The sequence below is a fragment of the Paroedura picta genome, chromosome 6 (assembly GCF_049243985.1).
Source record: "Paroedura picta isolate Pp20150507F chromosome 6, Ppicta_v3.0, whole genome shotgun sequence".
Classification (NCBI taxonomy): domain Eukaryota; kingdom Metazoa; phylum Chordata; class Lepidosauria; order Squamata; family Gekkonidae; genus Paroedura; species Paroedura picta.
Window position 1 is genome coordinate 62,647,767 of NC_135374.1, and position 13,550 is coordinate 62,661,316.

Genomic DNA, 13,550 nt, shown 5'->3' on the forward strand with positions numbered 1-13,550 from the left:
TCTCTATGATTCTATGATTCTACACAAGAGACGGTTTTCAAAGGACAAGTATCATTGTAGTTGCTACTGAAACCTGGCGTTTGTTTGCTGAAAGATTCACTGGGTGGCTTTTGGCAGATCATTCCAAGTTTCATTCCCAGCACTTGTAGAAGGGCGTGCATACATACACGTAAATAAAAACTGTTGTGTGTGTTTGCTTCTTAAATATAATAAAATTATGTTCAGTATGCATCAAAAGCCATCTGACAAGTAGGTAAAACAAACTATTTTATTGATAAAACAGATCACATTCAAACTTTGAAAACAAACATTAAAAAGGTGTATTAAAACATACCCAAATCTGAAGAGTCTCAATTTTCTGCAGTAGAAAAGCCATGTACAATGGACTGAAATACTATATACACAGTATATTTTTATTAGTCTGTCAGCACAGTTATTTCATTCAAAAGACTACTGTACACGTGGTTCTGTAATCTACACTATTTAAAATTGCTCTTAAGTTCCTAGTCTGGTATATTTTTTCATTGCTTAAATGATTTTCCCATGGGGAGGGATCACAGCTCATTTGCAGAGCATCTGCTTAGTCCCAGATTCAATCACCAGTATCTCGTCAGGACGATCAGGTAGTAGGTGCTGTGCAAGGTCTCTGTCTGCACCCTTGGAGTGCATCTGCCAGCCAAGTACAGACAATGCTGACCTTCACAGACCAATGGTCTGATTCAGTATTAGGCAGCTTTATATGTTCAATCACCAGACACCCGTTCTTCCATTTCCTTCTATTCACATTAACACAGAGACAGCTATCCATGACACCATCCATATCTGGGGGGTGGGCTCAAGTGTTCATTTAGGACTTAAACTGCTTATCTTTTTAAGAGCATCAGCCCACCAGATCTCAACATCAGCTAAATGACTGAGGACCCTGAGAGAAAAACTAATAAAGCAAACTGCACAAAGACCAAGGACCATGAAGAGTGCCACCCTGGATCTCCACCTGCTTTTGTGGACTCCAAGTGGCCTACTGGCCCACATTTCCAGGGTTGACACTGCTCACTGATGCACATCCCATATAGACACAAGCTGGTGCTGTATTTCAGAAATGAATTTGTATGTGCCACCTCCCCCCCCCCCCAAATAGCATCAGGATGTTTATAGTGCTTATTGCAAGCACTAGCCAATGGTGACCATGCTAAACTGTGACCATCTGAGAACACAAATGTGAAGCATTAACATTAGCATTTTACATGTTTCCTCTTCCCTCCCCCACCCCGAATCCTGTGCTTTAGGAAACTGATATTTCAAGAACAGATTAAAACTACTTTTTCACATATCAATGCAACTTTTCAGATTGACTTCTGCATAATTAAAATATGCAAATTATTTCAAAAATGTTTTAGAGTGGTGTTATGCCTCTCCTATTATTTGTAGGAATGTAAAAAAAATTGAAATATTAGATATTGGACTCTACATTGAAAAAAAAGACAAGCATCTGCTTAACCCTATTTAAAGATGCTCCTCACACCAGAGTAAGCCAAGCCCTCCTTTGCTGAAGTACAATATCTTTATACATGGCTTGCTTAGCTCTGCATTACAGGAATGTGGCAGACTGTGCTTCTGCTCACCCCTGCTCCCCTGCTCATTCCGTTCACTTGATTGCATGGCTACATCAACAGGTAGCTTCTGCTTGGCTGGAATTCAGATTCACCCACGTACGTTTAGCAGGGACTCGTACCGCAGCCTAACTCAGGAGGACCCTCCCCAAAAGTGGGCCTCCACGTCTCACTAGAAAGATCGAAGTCAGCAGCATCTGCTCATTTATGTCTCCTCACTGAGAAGCATGATAATCACACTGTGCCCACTCTGCTTAGCCAGCTGCAATGGGGTCTGAAATGCAAGGCTTTGTGCATGGGTAAGGGCACCATGCTTTAAGAGAGCCTCGGCTGCATGTGTGTGTCCGCCCTTTGCTGCAAGATGTAAAGCCACCAACCCTTCCTCATCAGGGTCATTTATAGTTTCTGAATTGACAAGTTCCTCTACAACTTCATCATATCCATTTTCGGCAGCGAGGTGGAGTGCTGTCCTGCTCAAAGGTCCCCTAGCCAGGACATTGGCACCTTCCTCAATGAGGAGCTTGACAGTGGACAGGTGGCCCTTGCGAGCTGCCAGGTGGAGCGCAGTGTATCCCTCTGCAGTTACTGCCTCAACATCTGCTCCCCGGTTGAGAAGCAGCCTGGAAGTGCTGGTGTGGCCAGTGTCGGCAGCTATGTGGAGAGCAGTGTAAAGATACACGTTTCTTATGTTGACTCCAGACTGCAGCTCTAGAAGTATACGGGCTACTCTGTAGTGCCCTCTCTGAGCTGCCAGGTGCAATGGGGTTCTTCCATCTGCTGTCTGTGCATTCACATTGACACCTGGCTGCTTGGCCAAAAGTTTTACAATGGGCAGGTGACCCTGCCAGGCAGCATAATGCAGAGGCACCCAGTCATCCTTCCCTTTCATATCTATGTTAACCCCTCTTCGCAGGAAGATGCGCACTATGTTTTCTTGGCCATGCTGGCAGGCAATGTGGATAGGAGCTCTCCCTTTAAAGTCTACTTCATTCAGCAAGGAATTCTTCTCAAGCAGCATTCTTGTGCTAAACTCATCACCATTCTGGGCAGCAAAGTGAAGGGCTGTCCACTGGTCCTCATCTTTCGCATTCACATTAATTTTCCTTGTCAGAAGCAGCTCCACAATGCTTTTATTCTTTTTTTCTATAGCTACATGGAGGGGAGTAGAGCCTCTCTTGTTGGTCAGATTGGGGTCTGCATTATACAGGAGAAGCCACTTGACACAGTCTTCTTGGCCTGACTCGACTGCCAAATGCAGAAGGCTGGAGTTCCCATCTAAAACAAGATCAACATCCTGAGGCTGAAGGATCTTCATCAGTTTGCCTGTGTCCCCAGATGTTATGGCCTCCTTCAGCTTTCTCTTTTGGATGTCAGTTGTCCCAATATCTGGAAAAACAAAAGGTAACATCAACATTCCATTATAATCAAACTTCAATGTATATTAGACCTACGGAAAAGACAGAAACTCCAGTTTCCATATTCCCTTTCTGGCAATTTCAGCAAAAATTCAGAAATGTAATCCTGCCCCCTGACTTTCAGCATACCCCATATGGATTGTTATATTCATGTTATGAGTAACTAGCATACCAGCTTCTATGATGCACAGCTTTCATTTGACTTACAGGGATCACATGCACTGAATTAGTACATGTGGGCACATACAAATCTAGACTAGTAGGCTTTTAATGACAGTACTTTGAGCACTTAAGTCTTATTTAATTTCAAAGGAAAAATCAGCAGCAAATGTGGGCCTAGACCTTGTGGGAGTCTCTGAACACACCCTGTTAAATAAATTTCCAACTCCTAACTAGAAGTAAACACTTAGGGGTCAATTCCCATGATCAAGTGTTCACCCATGTGACATGACCCAAATGACATTCACAAGAACAATGCAACATGACCAGGCACTCCACAGAAACTATCCCGAATTTATTCCTGCAAATATGTTTGTGATCATGAAAGTTGCAGAGAAAAGCATCTAGAGCCCAGGCCACACAAACATGCTATGGAGTAGTGCATCCTAGCAAAAGACGAAGTGCTACATGAAAAAAAGTATTTCATGTTATTCAAAATTCTCAAGTATTTTGAATGTTTGAACCCATTCTTAGGTACATAGTTTGAGAATCATGATGTTCAACAGGCTATCAATTGCATGGACAAATGAAAAGGAGGAAATCAAAAGGGCATTTTGAGACTATGGAACTCAGTCAAGATCCTGGCTCAACAGTTCCTGGAAAGCCTCTGAAACATGAGCTGCCCCAAAGAGGTGATGAGCAGTGACTGGCATGCATCTGGGCAACACTCCAGCATGCTATAACCTGGCATCAAGCCCTCCCCCACCCCAAAAGCCCTTTGTATCAGCTCAGTTACCTCTGCTCAATTTCTCAAAATGGTTGTTCAAATCCATTCATAGCAAAATGTGTTTGAATATGAGACAAAGAGACACATTTGTATTTGTGGTTGGGGAAAACCATCTTCCAATTGACTTGCATAGTTATAAAATACTTACCACTTCCAGAATTCTCTCTCTCAAATGACAGTGACAGGGAACCACGTGAAGAAAATGCCGAATCCACAGAAGATACCCCAGAAAGTCTCTTGTCACTGGAAGCAAGTCTGGATTCAGAAACACTGCGGCTGAGTTCTTCAGGTTCTTCTGACTGTGAAATTCCTGAATCCAGCTGGGATAACAACTCTGAGAGACTAAAATCTTTAGCTGATGTGGGATCAGACTCTTGTTTTAGCTGACCTAAGGCAGATAGCTTCTGAAAGGGGAGATGAGAAAAAAGAAATATTCACATTTTAGGAAGAGTCCAATGTTGGCTTTTCAAATGTTGGTCAGGAAAAAGGCCAGTTCCCTTTTCTATTTCATATAATGTTCAAATTCATACCTTGGAGTACAACTCTTGAGTATTCTTTGTATCCTCCTCAACTATCATCTCCTTATTTTCTTTTTCTGGTTTTTCATAAAGATCTTCTGTCTCAGAAGTGATTTCTTAAAGAAACATAAAGAAAGGGATGGTCACAAACGTTGCATGGCTGCAGTAGCTGTGAACAGTTCCCATCTAATGCAATTTCCTTTTAAACAGCGTCATATAGGACTCTAGGCAAAAGATCAGTTGTTCTGTGCTTGGAAAAAGGAGACTCTGCCTCCTGCTTGGAAGTAGGGTCAGCCTACTTCTCTATGTAGCACTGCTTATTTCAAGTGGCAGATTCATATCCATGATCAAAATGCAAAACATGAGGTACACCATCACTACTACTCCTCCTCCTCCCATATGTTCCCCAAATATTCTTCACTTCCTTTATGCAATATTCATATCTGTGGAGAAATTCTGTACAGTAAATATATTATGTAACCATAATACTTAGTGAAGGAGAAGTATGCTAGTTGCACAACTGAACAGGATACATGGCCTTTTGCAAATTTAGTCACAAGGAGCTAGGAAAGTGGGAAGATCAGTAGGTGGACTGGGATGGGAAAAAAGCCTCCTCCCTGCCAGGACTGGAATTCCTTCAATCACCAGTCTTTATGTTTATTTTTAGCAGAAACTGTCAGATTAATATTTGTATTTGTAATAAAAATGTATGAGGTGAAAGCTAATGTTCTCTGGGATGCCGTGAATAAAGCCCACACTGCATTTTCCACTGCATATTCAACACACTGCTAGTTTTAGGCATCTTTAATAGGCTCAGCTGTCAACAAGCTGTAAAAAGCTGAGCAACTTAAAACTGGTGTGAGTGAATGCATGACACTGACGATATAAAAGAAACAAGGCACCTAACGTTTTGCCTTGGACTAAATTCTGCATATCTAGGACATATGGATTAGAAAGTTCACCCGAGGCAGCAATTTGGGGAGTTAAGCTGGATCTGTACTTCTTTAACATCTACATCAACACCCAATCATGATTAGACAGGTTTTCTTCTGATGCCTTCCCTCTAGCAAGGAAGTGCCCCGATCTGCTGCCTGAACACAACAGTGGATTGTGTGTGTGCTCTGCATAAATCAATTCACAGGTTTTTGGTGAGAGTACCATAAGGGTTTAATGCAGCCTTAAACACTGAACTGACTCACTACATCACCAGCCATTTGGATCTGGAAAAAAATTTACCTTGAAATGTTGGTCTCTTGCTAGGGTCATCTTGCCAGCACTTCTGCATCAGTTTGATCAAATTATTACATGCATGAGGTCTGGATTTGGGGAGAGCTGGCAGTTCTGGGCGGTGACCATTAACTACTTTCACCATAATATGCAGAATGTTATGGTCTTCTGCAAAGGAAAAGTACAAGTTATAATTCTCTCCCTCAGAATGATACTCACTAATGTAACAGCTTAAGCCATCTACTCTTCCCCATTATGGTCCCTCTCTCCACAACAACCTCAGGTAACCATATATCTTAGCCAATCTCAAAACAAGACAACATGAAATATTGGGAGTTCCAATCCAGAGTGAGTTTCCCGTCCAGTGCAGGGATGCAGTTTGCATCAGGGCCACAGCACAATGGAGGGTTTAACTTTCCATCACTTGCCACCATTTTGCGACTCTGCCATGGCTCTGGGGAGTGGGTATTTCTCCTACAGCACACATAAATGCAGGTGCACAGATGACGTTCCTTTCTGCCTGATCACAATCTGAATTGGGTCCTCATATCACTTGACCATTAGCAAGCCATTTATTGAATTTTGAGAATAGTATGTCGAACTTTTCCAGAACAATGGAGTTAGGGCATTCTATTTTTCTTAACCTGCTTATTCTACAAGAGGCTGAGTAGATATATTTCAAGGATACAAGAGAGAACAATATGCTACTTATGAGTGACACAAAAATCAATGACTGGAAAGTAGACATTAATTCAACAGTATTCAACATTAGTGATATTATTAATAATAAATATTAACAAGACTTCTGATAACCAGCTTCAATGAAGGCAAAAGAATACTGCCCCATTACTGGCTACTGACCCAGAGGTTACTGATGATGCTTTTTAGTGCATTTCTAGGCATGCATAAATGCTGGCTGGGATTTCCTCAGAACCGTTCTTGAAAGGCGCAGGTGTTAATTTTCAAAGCAGTTACAGATACACATATGCCTTGATAAGCCTGGTTCTGGGTACAAGACTCAGCAGATCCATTTAAAATGAAAAATGCATAACTTCACTGCCACTTGATTGGCTAAGTTCTCTGGGCAATTGTAACTCAGCACACTAGGAAGAGTTACTTCTCTCACAAGATGGTATTATCAAGACCATTTATGCACTGGAGGTTTCATGCCGGGCTGCAGGCTGGAGTTTTAGTTGTGGCAGGTTGCCCCACCTCTTCCTGAACCCACACGGGGGAGCATTTGGCCCAGTGCACTTCATCCGCCCCCAATTTGTGCTCCTGCACCGGAGCTGGGGCAGCGAAATTCCCAGTGCATAAACGGTATATCACACAAACGGAATTCAGGCAAACTGTGACATCTTCCAGGGATTCTATGAAACCTTAATCAAGATGCCTATTAAAGCTTATAAAAGCATTTTATTAAATCTGTTTCTATGGACCTACACCATTATGAAATTTGGTGTACTAAATGCACATCATGACAAGTTCACCACAACACATCTGGGAGAAATTTGTTAGAAATCATTTCAAGTATGACTCAAGCAAATGTGTATTTACTTGCTTACCTGAAAATGGCTTCTTCTGTGTGAGGACTCCCCAAATAACAATGGAAAAACTGTAAGACAAACATTTATAGTTAGACTGTCAGCTCTCTAGGCATGCCGCTCATCAGAAATAAATGTCAGAGTGAACACAAGTCTTAGCAACTTGAGAACTGCCAAGATCGATCAAGTCCAACACAGCATTTCCAACACTAGCTAGACAGATGTCTCTGGAAGCTAATACACAAAGTATGACAGTTATGTTTGCCCTGGGTATTCCTGGCACAGAGAAATATGCCGCCTCTGAACACAGAGATTCAGTTTAACTGTTACTGCTTAACAATCCTCTATGGATTTTTAAAGCCAGATGACCTATATGAATTTTGTAAGTTAACTGTGTGCAAAAATATTCTTGGCAGTCCTAATCTATAACTTATGTATTTCACTGATTAGAACATATTACAGATCCCAGAAAAGGATATTATACATATGTTGTGCCACACGCTTTCCTCTACAACCAAAAAGGTACAGTTTTTTAATTATTATTATATTTCTAATTCTAATTGAAATGCCTTAACACAAACACGTGAAGTATGTTGAAGGGAGTGTCACTAACCAACTGCCAATTAATGGCAAGAGGCAGCCATATATTATACCTTCCATGCTTGTAGATAGCCAACTAGACTGCATTTGTTGAGCCTTGAATGAACCATCATTATAACATTCTGACACTGTAGCCTGTATTCTACCATTCCAATAAGCAAAACCTTAAGCATTCTTCCAGCCCATGCAGCCCTCTGTGTCTCTTCCTCCAATGCCAATTAAGTTAGAGAAAGGTTCCCTAGACTGGGGGGGGGGGGCTTTCCTCAACCTAAAGTAGGATACTGCCCAATACTTTAAACACTATATATTAGCAAATTAAACCAGACAGTATTGGACATGGCACAAGATAACAAAAGGAGCTATGTTCTAATATTACTTCCTCTAAACCAGGGATAGTCAACCTGTGGTCCTCCAGATGTCCATGGACTACAATTCCCATGAGTACCTGCCATGGAATTTTAGTCTATGGACATCTGGAGGACCACAGGTTGACTACCCCTGCTCTAAACAATATGAAAATATATCTCCCAAAAGGTGCAAATATAAAGAGGAGTGTCAATTACATTTCAACAAAATCAATATTTTCTGCACTAAATCCACTGTGGCACCTGAAGTTATCTTCAACTATACTAGGTTTACACACTGTTATTGTTGAAAAGTTACAGACCTGTAGACATCATGCTTGGTGTCAAAATATCTAGTTTTCTCTTTAATGCGCTCAGGAGGCAGGTATGCAATAGTGCCACAAAGTCCATCCATGCTGAGATTGTGAGAATGGGAAAGTCCATTGCACTTGGCTAATCCAAAGTCAGAAATCTAATAAAAGACACATATGGAAAATTATTTTTAATAATGTTTAATTGCAACTTTTATTTTTTAGAAACTCAATTTTACTACAACCTCTAAGTACCAACCTCTGGCACCAACACCAGGATAATCGCCTATAGTAAGGGTATTGCTCTGGGTGGGTGAGGGATTATTTTAATTGTTCTGTTTTAAATTTTGTTGTTAACTGCCACAAGAAAGTTGGCCCAGGAATAGAGGTTTATCAATATGATAAATTTTTTTAAAGCTCTGGCAAATTCTTAAATGGCAGTTTACCGTTATTTCCAGGAAATACAGTTGGGAGACTCTAGAAAAGGCATTTTTTACTAGCTGAGATTTTAGAACAAAGACAACCAGATTTTTAAACGTTATGTAAGCTTACACAAGACAAACAAGTCAAAATGAATGCTAGCTATGGGAGGCAATTTTCCACATACTTTTGCTCAGAAATATTTTGTTATATTAAAAATAAAAACCTCTTATTAAAAAAATAAATATTTTTGTTTGGCTAAACAAAATGATATATATGGCTTCCACCTGCCAACAATTTTTGCACCTCAAGACACTCTGGAGAGCTGTGAGGTATGTGGCATTACTTGAATCTCCATGGCTTTACATATGCAAACTCAGAAATGCAACTTTCAGCTGAGTTTAGCAGTTACCGTATTTGCCGGTGTATAAGATGATTGGGCGTATAAGACGACCCCCCAAAATTTCCACTCAAAATATAGAGTTTGTTACATTACATTACAGTACTATGGGCCACTATGGGCAACTATGTCTATCCCAACTGAAGTGCACCCGGCGTATAGGACGATTCCCCCACTTGGAGGCATGTTTTTCAGGGGGGGAAAGTAGTCTTATACGCCAGCAAATAATGTAAATAAATTTATGGATGTAACATAAATGGAATATGTTTGTAATCCAACAAAAATTAAAGAAAACACAGATTAACAGGAGATATTCTCCACACTGGTTACCCAAAGTGGATTACATCGTTCGATTTTATCCATCTCTTCTCCTTTATTCTGAAAACCATTCTATAAGGTAGACTAAGCTGATAGTAACTGGTCCAAGGACACCCAGCAAGCTTCTATGGCAAATGGGGATTCAGACCTGGGCCTTCTAGCTCCTAGTCCAGCATTAACTGCTACACCACACTGGCTCCTTGTTGGTACATAATTTCATGAAGTCAGTCCTCCAAAGTGGCCATTTATTCAAGAAAACCGATCCTCTGCAGTCTGGAGGTCACTTGTAATTCCAGAACACCAGACCCCACCTGGAAGTTGGCAACCTTGTTTCTAGGCTGTTAGGTGCATGCATCTTATTAATTGAGAATTAAGCTCTGCTTTGAGTCTCAGTGAAAAATGGTGGTATGTAAATGATGTAAATAAACCAAATTATGTTGAAGTAAGCATGTAAAACACATGTTTACGTGCTGAGTGGCCAAAGTCACTGCTAAAATCAACTTTTTGTCCCTCCAAGTAATGTAAGCATACAATTTCTAAAAGGAAAGAAAAAAAGCATTTAACTGACTGGTCAGTTGAACAGCTTGATGAAGATGTTAATCAAGCATGAATATAACAAGCTTTCCCACAGAAGCTAAAATAATACTTGCATACCTATGAAGTAATGAAAACAAACACACCTACACAGAAACAAAGCTCCAGAGAAATAGTAAAGGCAGCAATTCTGAAGTACAGGCAATTAAAAGCTCACATGATCCACATGCATTGCACTTATATCTTCACATATTTTCCTCACAGATTACACTTAAGGCACCCAGTGGTCTTGTCATCAGGGGCGTTACAGCCATATGCTTCTTAGCAATCATGTGCCAGCATTGGCTTTGATATTCTGTATCTTAAGAACTCTGGTGTCTCCACGAGTTTAGCTGGCTAGAGCAGTTCCTTCCCTTTGGGGGGAAATAATTTTCTCTTATACATAGGATATGTATAAAAGTGAGACTATTTTACTTATAGAATCAGACTCAAAGGTTTAGAAGGTATCTCCAGGGTCATCTAGTCCAACCCCCCACAAAACGCAAGAAATTCACAACTACCTGCCCAATTCCATGTCCAGATGATGACCCCCACAAAAAAACAAAAAAAAAACCAACAACAACAACCAGAATCTCTGGATATTATCCTATCCCATAATGGCTTCAGTTTCATGCTGGTATTTGTTTATTAAATACATCCTCAGTTGTATTTAATAAAAATCAAAATATTTTTGTCAGAAGTTGCCAATAACTTATGTTTCTCTCCTTGTTGTTCTTTCATTTATTTTCTTCTTTCTATTTGTGTCATATTCCATCTTAATTTCTTTTATCCACAAAACATAAAATATGCATATGATGAACTGTTGCCAATAGCCAGCATCTATTTATATGGTTTTGTCCCAGCAACTAGAACAGAACAAACGTTTTTTACTTTAATCTTTTCTTAAGATACATTTAATAGTTTGTGAATGCACAATGCTCCTCACAAACACATTCAATTCCACACCAGACTGTTGACAAACATGAACTTCTTTTGAGGGGTGGAGAGAGGAAAAGCTGCAATCTTCCTACAAGGGAAATATTCCATATATTGACCCATAACGTTGAATATAACTTGTCACTTATTTCCATCTTTATCTTAGGTTGATGCTTTGGGGGTTTTTTAAATCACTATTTTATAGTACAGAATAGTAAGTAATTGGAGAACTGAAGATGGCGCCATAAAAAAAGCTGGACTTCTGTTCAGCTCTTAAGCCATGCCGAGGGTCAGGAGCTTCTGCACCTGGCTGACCTGAGCAGATACGCAAATCTGCTCACCGGTCGCCCCAGGAACCGGGAACGGCATCCTGAGGGTCCTACAGATCCGTGGGGAGATAGGAAGACCGACCTCCCTGGATTAATAGCGGCTTGTGCTCAAGGTCATGATGGCGTCTTTGTCGCAAACAACTTTACAAGCTTGAAACGACCAGCTGACCTTACATTCTTCCCAGACCATCATTTACCAGATCGACAGGAGCAGAAGCTGACAGAAGATGGAATCTGCAACAGTAAGAATTGAAAGCTTTCTGGCTTTTCTCTCTCTTCTCCCACAAGCTCTTCCCTCCCCCCCCTCAACCAATTCACAAGCGAATTCCTTCTTTCCCGAGTGAGAGACTCCCAGCTAATTATACCCATTAACCAAACAAAGAGAGTGCTTTGAAGATTTATTGGTGAAAGTTCAGTGGGGGAATTTGACTTGATACGGAGATCGACAAACTGATAATTTGGGATCGCTCGTGCTCCCGCGAGACCTCACGAGACTTTCTGTTTATAGTTTGTGACTGCCTAGAACTATGGAAGAATTAACTAAGGCACAGCTTTTCCATTTGTTATGCAAAGGAAACTCAGAGATACTGAAAGCAGTCAACAAGCTGGAAAAGGAAATTCGTGGGACTAAGGGGGAGCTTTTGGATGGAGCCCAAGGTCCGGAGAGACCAGCTGATGACGTAGCTCAGCTAACAGTAAATCAAGTGAAACTTCAATGTCTGGAAGTCAATCAACTGGAGGGAGAGAGTGCCAGAGATGTAAAAACCCAAAGTACCTTTAAAGAACCTGGGAAAACAGATTCAAGGAAGGAAAGTACCGAAAACCTGGAAGTCTATTCAGAGCAGGAAATGACTTGGATCAGCAAAATAAAAAGAGTCTATTCAAAAGCGACAGCAACTAGGAAGCTATCAGGAGATATTTCTGTGCGACAAAGGATTCAGAGCCCCCTCAAAGGCGATTACAAGCAAGAATCAAGTAAGAGATTTCTTTGGCCCTGACAGAAGGACAATCAGAAATACTCTACTATGGAAAAAAACACAATTTCATTTTCTGCGACCACCTGAAAGATGAGCTGAACAATGGAGTACTCTCCTGGCTTCCTGTGGGAAAAATAGCAGCAGTAACCTTTAGGACAGGTCCAATATATGAAGGGAACTGACTTTATATCATTTAAGACAATAATAGAATATATCCTTATAATAGATTATACCCCTCCTATGTATCAACAACTACTTTGTTAAGAAAGATGGTAATAACTCCTAGATCAGGATTAATATGCGATGGGAATTGAATATGTATGTTAATATGTATGCTAAAAGAGGATGACAAACCATATTTTATAGGCATTAACAAGACGACAGTAGTAATCCTTGGGTCAGGGCCAATTTATGAAGGAGACTGACCTAATATCATTTAAGATAATAACAGAATGTATTCCTATAACAGATCATACTCTCATATGTATTAACAATCACTTTGCTAAGAAAAATGGTAAAAACTTCTAGATTAGGAATAATATGTGATGGGAACTAAATATCTATGTTAAAAGAGATGGCAAACCATATCAACTGGTCGCTTTTTCTTTACAACTTCTCTGTAAATGCTTTACATAATAATAAACAAAATTATTATAAAAAAAAAAAGAATAGTAAGTAATTCAGTTTTAAAAGGGGGGGCTGCACCCCTCCCCCAGCTCTCCTGACATCCAGGAAGCTTAGGGGGGTGGGGATCACAGTGGTCTCCTGCTCCCTTGTCTGAAGGTCAGCACACACAGTGGGGCATGGGCAGAGCTCATCTGGCTTCCTGCCGCCTACCCAAGTGCAGGAGGACAAAGCATGAGGTGGGGTTGGAGTATGCACAGCTTCCTGTCACCTGCTCAAGTGCAGGAGGCCAGCACACGTGGCGGGGCTAGGTCAGTGTGTGCGGCCGTTTTCTGCCATCTGGCTCAAGAGTCCAGAAGGGCAATGAGCACAGCAGGGTTGGGGTGGAGCACTTGCCCAGGCTGCCTGCCCAAGTCAAGGAAGGAAGCAAGCATGGCAGGACTGGGGTAGAGCTTGTG

General features: G+C 40.9%; 1 protein-coding gene across 2 annotated transcripts in view; it reads right to left on the reverse strand.

Annotated features, from left to right (window-relative positions):
- Positions 1-254: 254 nt before the first annotated feature.
- The window catches only part of RIPK4 (receptor interacting serine/threonine kinase 4), a 28,781-nt gene continuing 15,485 nt past the window's right edge, over positions 255-13,550 (reverse strand). For both annotated transcript variants that reach the window (XM_077342761.1, XM_077342760.1), the window contains exons 3-8: positions 8,528-8,676; positions 7,282-7,331; positions 5,726-5,884; positions 4,502-4,605; positions 4,120-4,375; positions 255-2,996 (exon numbers count right to left, since the gene is read on the reverse strand). In XM_077342761.1, coding sequence (XP_077198876.1) covers positions 1,816-2,996; positions 4,120-4,375; positions 4,502-4,605; positions 5,726-5,884; positions 7,282-7,331; positions 8,528-8,676 — 1,899 coding nt within the window. In that variant the 3' untranslated portion in view covers positions 255-1,815. The remainder of the gene's footprint in view (positions 2,997-4,119; positions 4,376-4,501; positions 4,606-5,725; positions 5,885-7,281; positions 7,332-8,527; positions 8,677-13,550) is intronic.